Source organism: Dromiciops gliroides, chromosome X (assembly GCF_019393635.1).
Source record: "Dromiciops gliroides isolate mDroGli1 chromosome X, mDroGli1.pri, whole genome shotgun sequence".
Classification (NCBI taxonomy): Eukaryota; Metazoa; Chordata; class Mammalia; order Microbiotheria; family Microbiotheriidae; genus Dromiciops; species Dromiciops gliroides.
The window spans coordinates 35,128,648-35,147,360 of record NC_057867.1 but is presented as its reverse complement, the minus strand read 5'-3'; the positions used below and the strand labels follow the sequence as shown (position 1 = coordinate 35,147,360).

Genomic DNA, 18,713 nt, shown 5'->3' with positions numbered 1-18,713 from the left:
TGTGAGGTGAGGAGGAGATAAAAGGGATCTATTGTTTATTTTTTTCTGTGAAACAAGAGGTGAGGTGAGGCCCTCAGCTGAGAGGTTGGGGAGAGGGAGTCACTGGGCGGGGAAGGGAGAGGATTTGAGGAGATAAAGAAAAGATTTGGGAACAGTGTTGAGTGGGATAGAGAATGAATAGTGTTTTGCATACAATAAGCACTTAATAAATGCTTAGTTCATTCACTGAGGTTAAACTAACATAAAGTTATAATGCTAGTTATAGTGCTGATTTGGTTTCATAATTTTTTCCAGTTCGGTTCAGCTGCATCTGGGTAAGAAAGATGGTGGCAAATGGCAGGAGGAAACAAAAATTGAGGTTTGACAAAGTAAAATCTACAACAGGACAAAGGAGCAAGAGTCGAGTGTGGGGTTGGACTGGTTCACCAAGGGGTTAAGATTGGGAAGGCAGGAGAACATAAGGATGGGGGGGGTGGCCAAGAGTAGGTTTAGCAGGAATAAAACATCGGGAAAGGGAGAAGGACAAAAGACCCTGATCAGATAAAGGAATTTCAGAGTTCATGGAAACCAAAGCGGAAGACGAGGGTGACAGAAAGATCAGGGATGTGAACGACCATCCTCTTGTGTTGGAAGCGTGGAGGAGGAGATCAGGAGAACTGAGTAGAGTGAGAAACTGGAAAGTTACGGTATTTGAGGGTATGTCCACACGGATGTTGGGAGTCTTGTAGAGTGAGGAAAGGAGATAGGAGAGAGAGACTGTGAGCCAAATCCTGAACTCATTGAAAAGGGAAGCACGATGTCTTGGGGATCTGTATTGTAGTCACCAAGATCAGGGTTGGTGATAAATTTAAATAGTGTGTGGTAGAGGGAGATTCTGGAAGTGATAATGGGAGCAAGGTGTATTTGGATATGACTGGAAGTGGAAACGCAACCGGTGTGGGAAAGGGTGTTGAGGGGAGTAGGAAGTGTCACCAGGAGGAAGCTGTGCTTTTGGTGGGATGGGAGTCAGTAGCTTTCTCTCTTAGCCCCCTCCGCACTATCCGTTGCCCTCTGTTTTCTTTAGTTCTCCCTCCCCCTCACTTTTTTCCCTTCCCTCTCCCTCCCCTCATTTTCCTCTCTCCCTTCCCCTTCCTCCTTCTTCTTCACTCTCCCCTCTCACTTTTCCTTTCCCTTCACTTTTCTCCTTCCCTTCACTTTTCTCCTCCCCCTCACTTTCCCTTCCCCCCTCATTCTCTCCTCCCCCTCCCCTTCTCCCCTCCCTCTCCCCTTCCCCTCATTTCCTCCCTCCCCCCTTCCCCTCATTTCCTCCCTCCCTCCTTATTCTCCTCTTTCCCCTTCCCCTTCCTTCTTCCCTTCCCTCTTACTCCCCGCCCCCCACGGCTTCCCCCCTCCCCTTTCACTCTCTCCAATTTTCCCCCCCACCCCATCCCAGACAGGTTGCTAGGTCCAGAGAAAAGAAGGGCGAGGTGGCGGAGGGATATGAGCCTGGGATGGGACGAGAGGCGAGCCCAAGGGACTGGCCGGAGAAAAGTTTGCCTGTGCGCGCGTGCGTGCAAGCGAGTGATCAGCGATCGCGGAGCAGCTGGAGTGGCCGGCGGAGCTCCTGGGGCAGCGGCGGGGGCTCGGCGATGAGGGCGGCCGCCAGGACCGCCGCTGGCTTGCTCTGCTTCCTGGGCCTGAGCCAGTGGGGCTGGCCCGCCGATGCGGCTGTAAGTCCTTGCCCCCCGCACCCCCACCTCGCCCACCGGGATCTCTGGGTTTGGGGGGGCAATCAAGGGGCCGCCTCCCCCCATCGCACAGTCGGGAGGGGGCAGGGGTTCTTTGAAGGGAACCTTGATCCACCCCTCGAACAGACAAGACATGGAGGGAGGGGGGAGGAGAACACATATGGGTGCTCCCCCCACCCCCGCCGTGGGAAGCCTCCTCTCCAGGGCCCGAAAGACCTGCGATGCCCTGAGGTGCTGGCAGGGAGCCGGGCAGCGCCAAGCTTTGTCCGCTCACGGCCCGGTGGCACTCGCTGCCCTCCAACTTGTTTTAGCAGCCCGAGCTCCGGGGGTGGGTGCACAGTGCATCTCGTGGGCTGCCTTTTGGGGGGCACTTTTCCCACCCGTGAGAATAAGCACAAACCCCGAGGGGCCACGGGAAGGGGCCTAGGCGGTCAGCTTGGTGCTGGGGAAGGAGCCGTGAACTTGGAGGCAGGCTAAGCTCTGCCCCTGTGTGACCTTGGCCAAAGCCCTTCCCCTCCCTGGGTCTCAGTTTCCTCCATTATAAACCGAAAGGATTGCATTAAATGTCCTCTGGGGTTCCTTCCGGCTTGAAATCTGGGAATGTGTATGTGACCCTGGACAAGTCATGTGACCTCCCCGAGCCTCAGTTTCCTCGGTTGTAAAACGAGAGGAGGTTAAATTAAACTGCTTCTGAGGTCCCTCTCAGCTCTTAGGTGTAAGATCCACTTGCGACCATGGGGAAATCATTTTACCTCTCCGTGCTTCAGTGTTCTCATCTGTAAAATAAGGAAGTTGGACTAGATAGTCTTTGAGATCCTTTCTATTTCTAGATCCAGGATCCTATATGTGTCCCTCCCTGTGACTCAGTTTACTCCTCTGTAAAACAAGGGACTGAATTAGATGGCCTCCGAGACCCCTTTCAGCTCTAGATCAAGCTGGAGTACTGTACTCACAGACTATGAGGTATAAGACTGAATGGTTTTGCCAGGGAGGGGAGGGGGGAGCTCCTCAGGGGAGAGGAAAAATGAATGTTTAGGGCTCAAATGGATGGTCAATGAGTCCGAGACTTTGTTAACTTTTTTCCTTCCTTCCTTCCTTCCTTCCTTCCTTCCTTCCTTCCTTCCTTCCTTCCTTCCTTCCTTCCTTCCTTCCTTCCTTCCTTCCGTCTTTCTGTCTTTCTGTCTTTCGTTCTGTCTGTCTTTTGTTCTGTCTGTCTTTCTGTCTTTCGTTCTGTCTGTCTTTCTGTCTTTCGTTCTGTCTGTCTTTCTTTCTTTCTGTCTTTCTGTCTTTCTTTCTTTCTTAATGAAGCTTGAGTGACTTGCCCAGGATCACACAGCTAGTAGGTTTCAAGTGTCTGAGGCCAGATTGAGACTTGACTATTTAGAACAGCTTTAAAAAATAATCCCAGTGCTTTCCCTTCAACTTGCCTGAAGCTCTGTCATGGAAAAGATCCAGGCTTCTCAAAGGTCATGACCTCCTAAATCTGGAAAGCTCTGCTTACAGACATTTTCATTTGTCCTTAGAATCAGGATAGCCGAGTTTGGCTAGGCTCCTTCCTGGGGGCAGGTGGGCCACCCTGGGTGGAATTTTCAACCACAAAACCTTGTGACTACCATGGACGTAGGTGCTAGGGAATGGGCCCTGCCTTAATAGAGCTCAAATCATTTAAAGTATCCATCAAGGATCACTGGAATTCAGAAGCATTGAAGTTGTCTCACTGGAGCTGGTTGGCTTCAGGCCAGGTCTCTGGCATCCAGGGAATGCAGACTACCTTTAAAATTAACCTAAACAGAATGTCAGAGATCTACTCCCCAAAGCAGGGGAGGGGGGAACCCTGCAAATGAAACTACTAGCAAGTTCAGGAGAATCTAGCATTATTTTTCCTTTAAATTCTGGATGATACTGCCTCCCTCCATTAGCCTGTATAATTAATGCTAGTCTACTGCTCTTTTTCTGTGGGGCAGTGAGGGTTAAGTGACTTGCTCAGGGTCACACAGCTAGTAAGTGTCAAGTGTCTAGTGTCTGAGGTGCTTTATCCACTGTGCCACCCAGCTGCCCCCTGTTCTATTGCTCTTAATAATATTTAGGATGATTGATTTGCATTTGGAAGGGAGCTCTGAGGCCTTTTTGTCCAACTCCCTCATTTTACAGAGGAGGAAACTGAGGCCCAGGGAGGGGAAGGGACTTGTCTAACTAAGTTCACACAGGGAGTAAGTGGTAAGGGTGAGATTTGAACTCGGCTCCTCTGACTAAATCTAGTCCTCTCTCTTCTGCACCCATGCTGCATGTCATCAAAGGACCACAGGCCTTCAAGTACTGTACTGCTAGACATGGAGTAGTGCCAGAAGCATTTTCTGCTTGCCTGCTCTCGAATTGATACGGGGTCAGAGCTTTTGAAAAGGGCTGGACAAATACATCTAGATTTTTTTCCCCTCTCCAATTTGGCCTGAAATAAGGTACCTGCTTAGATTGCATTTCCTTTGCTGTGTCAAAAGACTGGAATACTTGTATAACAAAATAAATATTTGAGTTTAGGTGGAGTATTCACTAAGTGTTCCCTCTTGTCCTAATAAGTAAGACATAAGAGAGTAAGGTGTTGGGTTTTTTCCAGGCTGGGAAGATTCCTTTTAGGGTTACAGGGTGAGAGTTCCTATGGTGTTGACCTACTCAGCAGGACATACACTATAGGTGGATTTTTCCATTTGTGGAGGATGGAATTCAAAGACCTCGCCATACTTTTTTCATCTGATCTCTCTTGAGACCAATGACATGAACTACCCAGAGTTAGAGATTCAGTTGAACTGTTTTTCTCCCTTGAGTCAACTGGTCCATGTCAGAGAGAGAATGGAAGGGAGATTCTAGATTATATGTTACTTGAAGGGCAGAGATTCTCTCCTGTTTTCTTGTATCACATAGCAAGCAGCTAACTCACCAGCTTGCAGGGAGTCGGGATGCAATAGAGATTTCGTAAATGATTGAATGAATGGAAAACTCCCAGAAGTCTGGAGCACACTTTCTTTCTTTCTTGTAAATAGTATTTTTTTTTTCCAATTACATATGAAGATACTTTTCAACATTCATTTTTTACAAACTTTTGAGTTCCAAATTTTTCTTCCTCCCTCTTCTCCCCTCTTCCCAAGCAATCTGAAATAGGTTATATATATGTAATCATGTTAATCATATTTCTATCATGTTGTGAAAGAAGAAACAGAACAAAAGGGGATAACCACGAATCCCCCCCCCAAAAAAAAAGACCCATGGAAATAGTTTGCTTCAATCTGCATTCAGACTCCATGGTTCTTTTTCTAGATGTGGAGAGCGTTTTCCATCATGAGTTCTTTCAAATTGTCTTGGATCATTGTATTGCTGAGAAGAGCTAAGTGTATCACAGTTGATCATTGCACAATGTTGTTGATACTGTGTACAATGTTCTTTTGGATCTGCTCACTTCAATCAGCTTATGTAAGGCTTTCCAGGTTTCTCTGAAATCTGCCTGCTCATCGTTTCTTACAGCACAATAGTATTCCATTACATTCATATACTACAACTTGCCACTCCCTAATCGATGGGCAGCCCCTCAATTTCCAGTTCTTTGCCACCACAAAAAGAGCAGCTATAAATATTTTTGTACATTTGGGTCCTTTTCCCTTTTTTATGATCTCTTTGGGATACAGACCTAGTAGTGGTGGTGATGTGGGGGGGGGGTGTTGTTTGTCCTTTGTTCTTCCTTCTTGAAAAGGACCATGACATCAGGAGATGATGTCCTGACTTGCAGTGAATTGGATTTAGGTAAGGGCGGGCTGTGCAAAGTCACCAGCCCCACTCTCTCTTCAAGAGCCATCTGGGTCCAGTGGCAAGATATACATGTGCAAGAGTGGAGATGGCCCTGATGCAGTGGGAGACCTTGGCCTTTTAAGCTAAAGTCATTCCCAGGTCTCAGTTTGTCTGAGGCAACATCCATTCAGTGATTAAGGCTAGGTAAGAAATGAGGCAAATAATGGCCTTCTTTACCTAGTAAAAAAAATAGACAGGGGGTCAGGTTTTTAACCAAAAGAGATACAATTGCTATTTAGTCCCATGCTGAAATATCAGTAGGCCATACAATGGCGAAAACTGACCTGGGCTGGGACCTGTTAGTGGCCAATCAATGAGGGCCAGAATTATTTAGGTTTAAGGAGTGGTCCTTAGAAGACATCTTGCAGGGAAACCCCAAGAAATCTTGAGATTTCTGCAGACAAATTTGTATTCCTTGCCTCTGGAGGAGAGAGTGAGGTTGGTGACTTTGCACAGCCTTCCTCACTTAAATTCAATTCATTGCAAGCCATGACATCATTTCCCCAATGTCATGGTCCTCTTTGAGAATGAAGGACAAACAACAACCAATATTCTGTATCAGCTGTCCCACTGGGGTCCTAACTGGCCAGCTCCAGTTCCTTCCAATGTTCCTTCCCTCCTTCCTCAATCCCAACCTCACTCTGTCCTCCAGAGCCATATGGTACCAGTGGTAAGATATACATCAGGATGACTGGAGATGGCCTCGGATGCTTAAGGAAATTGGGGTTAAGTGACTTGCCCAGGATCACACAGCTAGTAAGTGTCTGAGGTGAGATTTGAACTCGGGACCTCCCAACTATAGGGTCAGTGCTCTATCCACTGAAGTGCCACCTAGCTGCCTCATATATGTATATACACATATACATATGTATGCTCATACATATGTATGCATGTACATACATGTGCATGCATGTATGAAGCCCTGCTGCCCACTGTGCCACCTGCCATGTGGTGGCCAGCAAGAGCGAGAGTGAGAGCTCATTCAACAGTCAACCAAAGATTTGCTTAGACATAACAGAATACTATTCTTCAAGGATGGGCAGGAAAAGGTAAAGCAGAAATGCGGGAAGGCTCCATGGAGGAGATGCTCTGAGTCTCAAGATTCTAAACTCTGAAATTTTTCTCTTAGATTATTAATTATTTTTTTTACTCATCACCATCTATTTATTGGTTATTGTTATTCTTAGAAAATTCTGTCTTGGATTTGTCTCTGTATCCCCAGTATGGCCACATGTAATAAATACTCTACATCTGTTTGCTGAAATGACTGTTGAATTAAAAAGTGGAATCATGTGATCTATGAGAAGAGAAGGCAGAAATCAGGGAAGGCTCCATGGAGGAGGTGCTCTGTGTCTCCAAGATTTGAAACTCTGAACTTTCTCTCTCAAGTTACAGTCACTGAGCCTTCTACCTCTCATCCTGTGCTCTCCTCCAGAACCAGCTCTATGCCACTTTGTCCTCTGGTCCATCACCCCTGTTCCAGCCTCCTTCCCCCACCCTTATTCACAGTTGGTCATTTCAACAAAGCTGATATAGTGGGGGCAGCTAGGTGGCGCAGTGGATAAAGCATCGGCCCTGGATTCAGGAGTACCTGAGTTCAAATCCTGCCTCAGATACTTGACACTTACTAGCTGTGTGACCCTGGGCAAGTCACTTAACCCCCATTGCCCCCCCCCAAAAAGCTGATATATTGAAGTACTCTGGCTTCCTGCATCTCCATGACTAGAGAAGAAATAGATTTCACCCCTTCTTCCCAGATATTGTTTGATATTAACAGCGTAGCGTTCATATGGGTCCCTTTAACTCTCCCCCTAACCTGTGTAGAGATGGCCAAAAGGGCCTGCATGGATACTGACTCCCCGAAGCACACGATCCTCTTTTTTTTTCCTTTTTCTTTTTTAACTCAGTAAGGATGAAAAGATTTAGAGCTTGAAGTCTTCCCTATTTTGGGGGGGCGGGGCAATGAGGGTTAAATGACTTGCCCAGGGTCACATAGCTAGTAAGTGTCAAGTGTCTGAGGTCGGATTTGAACTCGGGTCCTCCTGAATCCAGGGCCAGTGCTTTATCCACTGCAGCGCCACCTAGCTGCCCCCACGATCAGCTTTCTTGTCTATGCTCTCTAATTGCCAGTGGAACCCAGGGTACCCTGGTGGGACCCATGGGAAGTCCTTTAGTCTGATAGTAGCCTGGCTGTCAGTGTTCAGAAGCCCCTTAAATCCCAATGGGGCAAGGGCTGTAGGGGATGCTCTAGGCTTGACTGGGGCTGAAGCAGCCCTACTGCCCGGGTGCCGGATTTCCATGTACAGTTCTACGAGTACCTGCTCCCTCCACCACCACAGGAGTTGCTGTAATTGCCATTTGCCTACCTAGTCAGGTGGATGGGGAGCTTTGTGCCTCCTCCTCCTATCCCCAGGGCTCCAGGTCACACTGCCAACAGGATTTGCCATTGCCACTATTGTCCTGACCCACTTAAATTTCACTGCTTGATTGCCCCATGCCTATGTGGTTGTGCAGCCAAGTGGGCAGGTCTCTGCCCAGAAAAGAGGCTGCTCATACAGGGAGGCATCATAGATCCCATCTATCAACCACATCTCTCTTCGGAACTTCACCCCTTCCCTTGTACATCACCACTGGGACCTGACTGCAATGGGAATTCATCCTTTTTTTTTTTTTTTGTGAGGCAATTGGGGTTAAGTGACTTGCCCAGGGTCACACAGCTAGTAAGTATTTAAGTGTCTGAGGCCAGATTTGAACTCAGGTACTCCTGACTCCAGGGCCGGTGCTCTATCCACTGTACCACCTAGCTGCCCCAGGGGAATTCATCTTTTTGGAGGTAAGTCCTCACAACTTCTATCCTAGGCACCTACAAATGGACAGTGTTCTCCACGTGGAGAGTGTAACTGATTTTAACCAGCTTTGTAAAAATAAATCTGAGAATCTCTGCACCGATTCCAGCGGTCAGTAATCAGTCACCCCATCCTAAGGTTGCTATCTGAACTCTTGAAACCTCCCCATCTCATTGGCGATGAAAGCCCACCCATCCTCTTCTCCCTCCATCGAAGAAATCACTCCCAGGTAAAGCAGCTGGGGAGTACAGTGGATAGAAGGCCAGGCCTAGAATCAGTAAGACCTGAGTTCAAATTTGGCCTCAGACATTTACTAGTTGTGTGACCCTGGGCAAATCACTTAACCTCTGTCTGCCTCTGTCTTCCGGACTGTAAAATTGAGATAATCCTAGCACCTACTTGCCAGGGTCGTTGTGAGAATCAAATGAGATAAAAGTGTTTGCCCTAGTTCCTGACACACTAGGCACCACATAATTGTTAGCTGGATTAAGACCAAGGTTTTCTTACCACTAGGCTGAGGGTTCGCAAGTTTCCTCCTTACTCCTGCTCTCAGCTGTTTTTAGAGTCTCCTGGTTGTGATCTCAGCTTAACACAGCCACAGCTCTGGGTAGGAGTCTATTTCTAATCTTTGCCTTGTCAGCTCTCTGTGGGCAGTTGGGCCTCCGCCCATCAGCAACCCGCTTTTGACTTGTACCATTACCAGATCTAGCAGGAGCCCCTCCCCTTTGATTGTTCCGTTAAAAACCAAGGGCTCCATCTTGAGTTGCTGAATGTACTGGGCCAGTTTACATACCACTTTCTTATATTCCCCATTAAGCTTCTGAGAGGCAATAAATACCAAGCAGGGAAGCTGGGCTTGGTTCCATGGGAGCTGAACAATCTGCTGCCTTCCAGGCTTGCCCCCTGTTCCATGGCAAGCCCCAGGAAGGATCTTCCCACCCAGTGCCTCGGTGCTATGTTTGACTCTTCAGTCCTCCCCATCTGCTGGATTTGCATCCCCTTTTCCTGACTTGTGAGCCACAATGCCATCCCATTCAAAGGACTATGCCAATTATAATCGACTAGACCAGTCACCTCTTAGTTAAGGTATGATTTTGGAACCAGTGGGAACACTCATAGGTCAGTCAGCAGTTAACAAAAGGACAGGTGGTGACTCCTGTTGTCTTGGGACATCTGCCAACTATAAAAGGCCCTGACTCTGTGTGGGTGGGCCTTTTTATGCTCTTCGGTGACCAAAGAGCCATGTAATGGCCTATAAGACCAGAAGGCACTGGGTGTGTCAAGAGAGTGGGCTTAACATATGAAAAAATGCTCTAAATCACTATTGATTAGAGAGATACAAATTAAAACAACTCTGAGGTACAATCTGACACCTATAAGATTGGCTAATATGACAAAAAAGGAAAATAATAAATGTTGGAGAAGCTGTGGAAAAATTGGAGCACTAATGCATTGTTGGTGGAGCTGTGAACTGATCCAACCATTCTGGAGAACAGTTTGGAATTATGCCCAAAGGGCTATAAAGCTTTGCATACCCTTTGACCCAGCAATACGACTATTAGGACTTTTTCCCAAAGAGATCATAAAAAAGGGAAAAGGACCCACATGTACAAAAATATTTATAGCTGCTCTTTTTGTGGTGGCAAGGAATAGGAAATTGAGTGGGTGCCCATCAATTGGAGAATGGCTGAACAAGTTGTGGTATATGAATGTAATGGAATACTATTGTGCTGTAAGAAACGATGAGCAGGCAGATTTCAGAGAAACCTGGAAGGACTTGCATGAACTGATGATGAGTGAGATGAGCAGAACCAGGAGAACATTGTATGTTGATCAACTATGATAGACTTGATTCTTCTCAGCAATACAATGGTCCAAGGTAGTTTCAAAGGACTCATGATGGAAAATGCTCTCCAAATCCAGAAAAAAAAGAACTGTTGAATCTGGATGGAGATCAAACCATAGTATTTCTATTGTTTTTGTTGTTGTTGTTGTTGTTTTTCTTTTTTGAGGTTTTTCCTTTTTGCTCTGATTCTTCTCTCATTACATGACTAATGCAGAAATATGTTTAATGTGATTATACATATATAACCTATATCAGATTACTTGCTGTCTTGGGGATGGGGGAGGGAGTGGAGGGAGGGAGAAAAATTTGAAACTAGAAATCTTATAAAAACAAATGTTGGAAATTATCTCTAAATGTAACTGGAAAATAATAAAATATTTATATGGGAAAAAAGAGATGGGCTTGAGCCTTAATCCTCTGGATCAGTGGCATCTTTGGAACAGCTTCCTTGCCTCTCCTGGAAAGATCTAGCCTAATCTAGTTGGCAGGTAGGGACGTGGCAGAGGTCTACCTGGTAGATGTTGGTCCTATTATGGGAGGCATCCGAAATTGACATAGTCAAAATAGAACTCATTCTCTTTCTCTCCTTCCCAGCTTTCCTGCTATGGTCAAGGAAGAGGTTCTGAGTTCAAATCTCACCTCAGATACTTACTAGCTGTGTGACCCTGCAAGTCACTTAACCCCAGTTGCCTTAAACATCCGGGACCATCTCCAGTCATCCTGATATGTATCTTGTCACTGGACCCAAATGGCTCTGTAGGAGAGAGTGAGGCTGGTGACCTTGCACAGCCCTCCTTCACTTAAATCCAATTCACTGCAAGTCATGACATCACCCTGATGTCATGGTCCTCTTTGAGAATGAAGGACAAACAACAACAGTATGCTCAAGGGCAATACCAGCCTCCCATTCACTGAGGCTCAAATCCTCAGTGCCATTCCTAACTCCTCATTCTCACTGAGCTCACTGAGACCAGAGGGTCTGTCTTCAAATCTTGTTTCTCCCTTGATAACATCTACCCTGTGTGACTTCTTTTCTCTGCTGGCCACCATTCCCACTGTAGTTCAGGCCCTCATCACCTCTCACTTGGACTATTGAAATAACCTTCTAATTTGTCTCTCAGCCTCAAGTTTTCCCCTTCCCCCAGGATCCTCTGCTGTTACTTTCCTAAAGTACATATCTGACTATTCCTCCTCCCCCTCCCCATTCAATAACTGTAGTGGCTCCCTATTTCCTCCAAGATCAAATATCAAATCCTTTGGCATTTAAAGCCCTCACAACATGACCCCATCTCACCCTCTGGTCATTAATTCTATCCATATGCAATATGTATCTGTATGTATCCAAGTATGCAGCCTACCTGAAGTTCCTTACACATGGCACCCCATATCTCATCTTGGTGCCTTTCTATTGGCCTTCTCCCATACATGGAACGCTTACTTCATGCCCAGCTCTTGGCTTCACTGGTTTCCTTTAAGACTTAGCCGAAATCCCACCTTCTTCATGTTGTTCTTGGTCTCCCTATCTCCCCCACTTCCCTCCCCTTTGAGATCACTTTCCATTTTCTTTCTTTCTTTTTTTTGGCAGGGCAATGAGGGTTAAGTGAGTCACACAGCTAGTAAGTGTCAAGTATCTGAAGGCAGATTTGAACTCAGGGCCTCCTGAATCCAGGGCTGGTGCTTTATCCACTGTGCCACCTAGCTGCCCCCACCTTCTATTTTCATTGTAAATATGTATTTGCACACCATCTCCCTCATCAGAATGCGAGTTTGTTGAGAGCGGGGAGCATCTTTTGGCATTTTTTTGTATCCCTAGTGCCTTATACAATGTCTGGAACACATTAAGCTTTTCATGAATGCTGGTTGACTGACCCAACTCAGAGATGAAAAATATGAACTTGGGGACAGCTAGGCGGCTCAGTGGATAAAGTACAGGCCCTGGATTCAGGAGGACCTGAGTTCAAATCTAGCTTCAGACACATGACACTAACTAGCTGTGTGATCCTGGGCAAGTCACTTAATCCCCATTGCCCCACCAAAAAAAAATGAACTTAACATACCCTCAATAACCAACCAGAGACCATCTCATCTCAGGTTCCCTTCTCATTCCCCCTTCTCTCTCTCTCTCTCTCTCTCTCTCTCTCTCTCTCTCTCTCTCTCTCTCTCTCTCTCTCTCTCTCTGTTGAGACTCTTGGAGTCACCCCTGTTCTCTCCCTCTCTATCCCCTACTTGATCCAATCAGCAGGCCTTCTCCATACCTTCTTACATCACAGCATCACATGCAGGCACATTGTCCTTTTCCATTTCTCTTGCAATGAGGAAGTCTTTCTTGACCACCCCCATAAGTCCTCCTGAAGCATGTCCTGTCTCATTGATTTGGCTCATTTGCCTGGTCTCTTGCTAGACTCCAATGCCCTCAAGGGCAGAGAGCTTTATTCTTTTATTTAATTCACTGAGTGTTCCACAAGACAGAGACAGTTCTTTGTACTTAATTGATACTCAAATATTTTATCGTTGGTTTTTTGCCAGCTCTCCATAAAAAGTGATTTAACTTATATAGGGAGGGGTTGCTCACACTATCCCTCCTGGGTGGCCCGGGCACTTGTACTGGGAACAACATCTGCTCTGCTTGTCCCTGCTTCCCCTCCTCTCTCTTGTTTTATTTTTTTTCTGGTACTTTCTGAAGAGCCTAATGGGCACAGTCCTGCCAGAAACAAAAAAGGAATAGGAGGAGAAGCAGGAAGTGGATGAAGGAGGAATGTCTGAACCCCAAGACTCAGTGGGAGATGTTGAACCAGGGGCAGCCCCCCCCTGCTAGGGAGCTGGGCAAGAGGAAGAACCGTGAGACAATTTCTCTTTCCTACTTCAAGAATAGGAAACAGACTAATTCCAATAGGGCCAGGAGTTTGGGTAAGGAGATCAGCACAGTGTGTTGAAGTTCCCTTTTTGGTGGGGTCACACCGTTTGACCTAATGTTTAAGAAGAGGCAGCTTGGAGAGGTTCCTATGTTGTAGCCTGAAGATTCATGGCATTAGTGAGTAGCTGGCGCCATCTCCTGGAGAGAAGAAGCAACTGCCTCTGCAAGGAGAAGAAAAAGCCTAGAGCCATTCTGAGAAGGGGAAGTGGGCTGCAGAGGAGCTCTCACAAATCACTTTCTTATGGTGCTGCTGCCATCTCTTGGCAGGTGGATCATAGACTTGGAGACCGAAGGGACCTTAGAGGTTGCCTAGTCCAACCCCCTCAATTTGACAAATAAGGAAACTGAGGCTCAGGGAGCTGAAGTGCCATGCCTACAGTCTCACAACTTCTAAGTGTTTGAGGGCAGATTCTGAACTCATGTCTTCCTGTCTTTAAGTCCAATGCCCCATCCACTAGGCCATTCTGCTTTTATATTAAAATGTTCCAAATCAGTAGTAATAAGAGAAATTAATAGTAAAACAACTCTGTAGGGGGCAGCTAGGTGGCACTACGGTAGATAAAGCACCAGCCCTGGATTCAGGAGCAACTGAGTTCAAATCCGACCTCAGACACTTGATACTTACTAGCTGTGTGACCCTGGGCAAGTCACTTAATCCCAATTGCCTCAAGAACAACAACAACAACAACAACTCTGTGGTTTTTCATTATCAGATTGGCAAAGATGAAAAAAGATGAATGAAGGAAGCGCTGGGCAATTATCTCATTTTACAATTATCTCATTTTATCCTCACAACAACCTTGTGAGGTAGGTTCTATTATTCTTTTCATTTTACCTTTTTTTGGGGGGGGCAGGGAAAAGAGGGTTAAGTGACTTGCCCAAGGTCACACAGTAAGTATCTGAAGTTGAACTTGAACTCAAATTTTCCTGACTGCAGGACCCTATGTTCTATCTGCTATGCTACCTGAGGGCTTCAGAAAAAGGAAAACCTGAATGTCAGGTTATTACAAGGAGGTAGAGCCCTGCTGGTGCATCTTTGTGTTCCTGGTCTTTGTGAAGTAATGAACTTAGATTCTGAAGATCTGAGTTCAAATCTTGCCCCAGACACGGATTAGCTGTGTAACCCTGTGAAATGCTCAGTTTCCTCCTCTGTAAAATGAGGGGCTTAGACTTCATGACTTAAGTTCCCTTCTTGCTCCTTTACCCATAGGTTTTTTTGTTTTTGTTTTTGTTTTTTTTTTTTGCGGGGCAATGGGGGTTAAGTGACTTGCCCAGGGTCACACAGCTAGTAAGTGTCAAGTGTCTGAGGCCGGATTTGAACTCAGGTACTCCTGAATCCAGGACCAGTACTTTATCCACTGTGCCACCTAGCCGCCCCCTACCGATAGGCTTTTGATTTCTTTTTCTTTATTTTATGTGTGTGTGTGTGTGTGTGTGTGTGTACCTAAAAAAACCACACACACATATACACACACACACTCCCCCAACCTTTATCTCTATCAAAAAAAAGAAAAAGAAAACCCTTGTAACAGAAAATGTATAGTTGAGAAAAACAAATTCCTGTACTGGCCAAGTCTAAAGACCATATATATGTCTCAGCCTCCACCCTGAATTCATCATTTCTCTGTCAGGAAATGAGGAGGATGTTTCATCATTGGTCCTTTGCATCATGGCTTGTCATCACACTGATCATAGTTCTTAAGTCTTCCAAAGTTCTTAAGTTATCTTTGCCAATCTGAATAAGAATGATTTAAAGCATTTTTTTTTTTGGTGAGGCAATTGGGGTGAAGTGACTTGCCCAGGGTCACACAGCTAGTAAGTGTCAAGTGTCTGAGGTCGGATTTGAACTCAGGTCCTTCTGACTCCAGGGCTGGTGATCTATCCACTGCACCATCTAGCTGCCCGTTAAATTTTTTTTTTTTTAATTTTGGTGAGGCAATTGGGGTTAAGTGACTTGCCCAGGGGCACACAGCTAGGAAGTGTCTGAGGCCAGATTTGAACTCAGGTACTCCTGAATCCAGGGCTGGTGCTTATCCACTGCACCATCTAGCTGCCCCTAAAGCATTTTTTAAAAATATGGAAGGAGAATGGCCTAGTGGATGGGGCATTGGACTTGGAGACAGGAAAACATGAGTTAGAATCCTGGCTTGAAGTCTTAGAAGTCTCTATTTACAGTGTTGCTGTTACTATAGAAATTGTTCTGATGTATAGTGAAGTGAGCAGAACCAAGAGAAGGCTGTGCACAGTGACAGCAATATTGTTCGATGAAGAACTGTGAATGACTTAACTATTCTCAGCAATACACCCTCATGGCTCCCACCCTCAACCAAATTAACCAAGTCTTTTTTTTTTGGTGAGGCAATTGGGGTTAAGTGACTTGTCCAGGGTCACACAGCTAGTAAGTGTCAAGTCTCTGAAGCCGGATTTGAACTCAGGTCCTCCTGAATCCAGGGCCTGTGCTTTATCCACCGTGCCACCTAGCTGCCCCAAATCGACCAAGTCTTGAGACAATCCCAAAGGACTAATAATGAAGCATACTATCCACCTCCAAAGAAAGAACTGATATCGATTGAACACAGACTGAAGCAGGCTATTTTTTGCTTTTTTTATTTTTTTTCTTTTATTCAAGTTTTCTTATACAAAATGACTAATATGTCAATATATAATTGCACATGTATAACCTATATCTGATTGCTTACTGCCTCAAGGAGAGGGGAGGGGAGGGAGAGAAGGAGGGATAAAATTTGGAACTCAAAACTTTAAATTAAAAAGGTTTATTATTATTATTTTAAAATATATTCAGAAATAGCTACTATTAGGAAAGATTACAAACGGTGATATTTTTAAAAAATTGTTCCCTTGATGCAAAATGAAATGAGTAGAACCAAGAGAACATTGCACACAGTAATAGCAATATTGTAAGATGATCAGCTGAGAATGACTTAGCTATTCTCAGCAATATAATGATCCAAGACAACTGTAAAGGACTTAGGATACAAAATGCTATCCATCCCCAGGAAAAAAAAAAAACAAACCTGATGGAGCCTGAATACACATTGAAGTGTACTTTAAAAAGTAAGTTATGGGGGGCAGCTAGGTGGCGCAGTGGATAGAGCACTGGCCCTGGATTCAGGAGTACCTGAGTTCAAATCCGGCCTCAGACACTTAATACTTACTAGCTGTGTGACCCTGGGCAAGTCACTTAACCCCAATTGCCTCACTAAAAACAAAAAAACAAAAAAAAGTAAGTTATGGGGGTGGCTAGGTGGCGCAGTGGATAAAGCACCGGCCCTGGATTCAGGAGGACCTGAGTTCAAATCTGTCCCGGGACACTTGACACTTACTAGCTGTGTGACCCTGGGCAAGTCACTTAACCCCCATTGCCCCACAAAAAAAGAATAAAAAGTAAGTTATTCTCCTGGTTCTGCTTACTCTGCATCAGTTCATACAAACCTTGCCAGGTTTCTCAGAATCTGCCCCTTCCATCATTTTCTAATGGTGCAATAATATTCCATCATATTTATATACCATAATTTTTTCAGCCATTCCTTGAGTTTCCCCTTAGCTTGCAGTTCTTTGTCACCACAAAAAGAGTATCTATGAATATTTTTGTAATATGGGTTCCTTTCCTCTTTTTTGATCTCTTTGGGGTATGGGTTGAGTAGTGGGATGGCTGGGCCAAAAGGTATGGCTTTTGATTTCAGTACAGAGTTCTTCCTAGCAGAGACACTGTGGAATTCATCCAAAGAATGTTCTGTCATTATCCTGGCAATCTTTTCTTGTTTTCTTACTTGGTTTCAATCTACTTCACTTCCTCCTTGGTCCCTTTAGTAATGCATTATGGAACAAAGTAGTAGCCCATTAGTGTCTTTGGGATTTGACAGGGAACAGGGAAGTTTCTTTTCACTAGTTGACTTTTTGGCAGGAGGAAAACATACTTCTGGCTTTCCTTCATGTGGCCTTAACACTGATGACCCCTGAACCTGTAAATGATTAATGTCAATCCTGGGTTTACTAGATTTGCTTCTGGAAAAACTTATGAACGATTTGTTAAGTATTTCTGTAAACTTGAAAGCATATTCCTTTGAACCAGTATTCTTACTTGACTGTGAGCGAGCCTAGTATGCCCTTGCTCTAGGGTCATATTTTCATTTCTTTATTAACAGCAAAAGGAGCCATTCTATTTTCATTGTGATTTATTGATTTGTTTTTCATATCTGAGCCTTTGCAACATGCATGAGGGTCCAAGAGGAAAGCATGATTTTTGCCCTTAGGTGTTAGACATTTTTCCTTTTGAGAAACTAGCATATATTTTCGAGAGAGGAACAATGGGTTTGTGACTGCAGTGTTTGGAATCACAGAATCAGAGTTGGAATGAGACCTCAGTGATTATCTAGCCCAGGGCTTTTCAACCTGGGGTCCTGTGAGTTTACTTTTTATTATTTTCGGAGACACATAATTAAAAATATTTTACTGATGGAATCCACAATAAAAGTTTGGAGACCCCTACTCTAGAGAATTAATACTAAATGTTGGATGTGATGAGGAGACAAACTTTAGCTGTCTCCCTAACAACTGGCCAATCCATAGCATGATTTTCCCATTATTTGAGGTGTTCATACAGAGTTTGAGCCTCAGTTGCAATGGAATTTGTAGAGTAGGTTCATGGTTTTTTTAATTCATTACTTATTTATTTTAGCTTTCTTTGCATTTTAAATTTTGAGTTCCAAATTCTCTCTGTCCCTTCCATCCCTCCCCTACCTACTGAGAAGGCAAATAATATATCAATTACACATATAAAATAATTCAAAACAGATTTCTGTGTTAGCCATATTTTTTTTAAAAGCAGGAAAAAGAAAGAGAAAATTATACTTCAATTTGTATTCAGAGTTCATCAATTCTCTCTGTGGAGGAGGAGAACATTTTTTCATCATGAGTCCTTTGGAATTGTCTTGGATCATTGTATTGATCACAGTTTACAACACTGCTGTTACTACGCACAATGATTTCCCAGTTCTTCCTACTTCACCTTGTATCAGTTCATACAGATCTTGCCGTTTTTCTAGAGCCATGCCCCTCGTCAATTCTTTTTTTTTTTTTTTTTTGGTGAGGCAATTGGGGTTAAGTGACTTGCCCAGGGTCACACAGCTAGTAAGTGTTAAGTCTCTGAGGCCAGATTTGAACTCAGGTCCTCCTGACTCCAGGGCAGATGCTCTATCTACTGCCCCCCTCATCAATTCTTATAGCACAATAGTACTCCATCACAGTCATGTGCCACAACTTGTTCAGTCATTCCCCAGCTGATGAATGTCCCCTCACTTTCCGATTCTATGCTACTACTACAAGAACTGCTATAAGTATTTTTTTACATGTGGGTCCTTTTCCTTTTTCTTTGATCTATTTGGGATATAGACCTAGTAGTGGTATTGCTGGGACAAAGGGTATACACAGTATTATAACCCTTCGGGCATAGTTCCAAATTGTTCTCCAGAATGGGTGGACCAGTTCTACCAACAATTAATTCATTAGTGTACCTATTTTTCCTC

The 18,713-nt window shown here is 44.7% G+C and overlaps 1 protein-coding gene across 1 annotated transcript in view; it reads left to right on the top strand.

The window, feature by feature from the left end:
• Nucleotides 1-1,573: 1,573 nt before the first annotated feature.
• COL4A5 (collagen type IV alpha 5 chain) overlaps nt 1,574-18,713 on the top strand; it is a 208,953-nt gene continuing 191,813 nt past the window's right edge. The window contains exon 1 of the mRNA XM_043974872.1: nt 1,574-1,709. Within this exon, the coding sequence (XP_043830807.1) occupies nt 1,629-1,709 (81 nt within the window). The 5' untranslated portion in view covers nt 1,574-1,628. The remainder of the gene's footprint in view (nt 1,710-18,713) is intronic.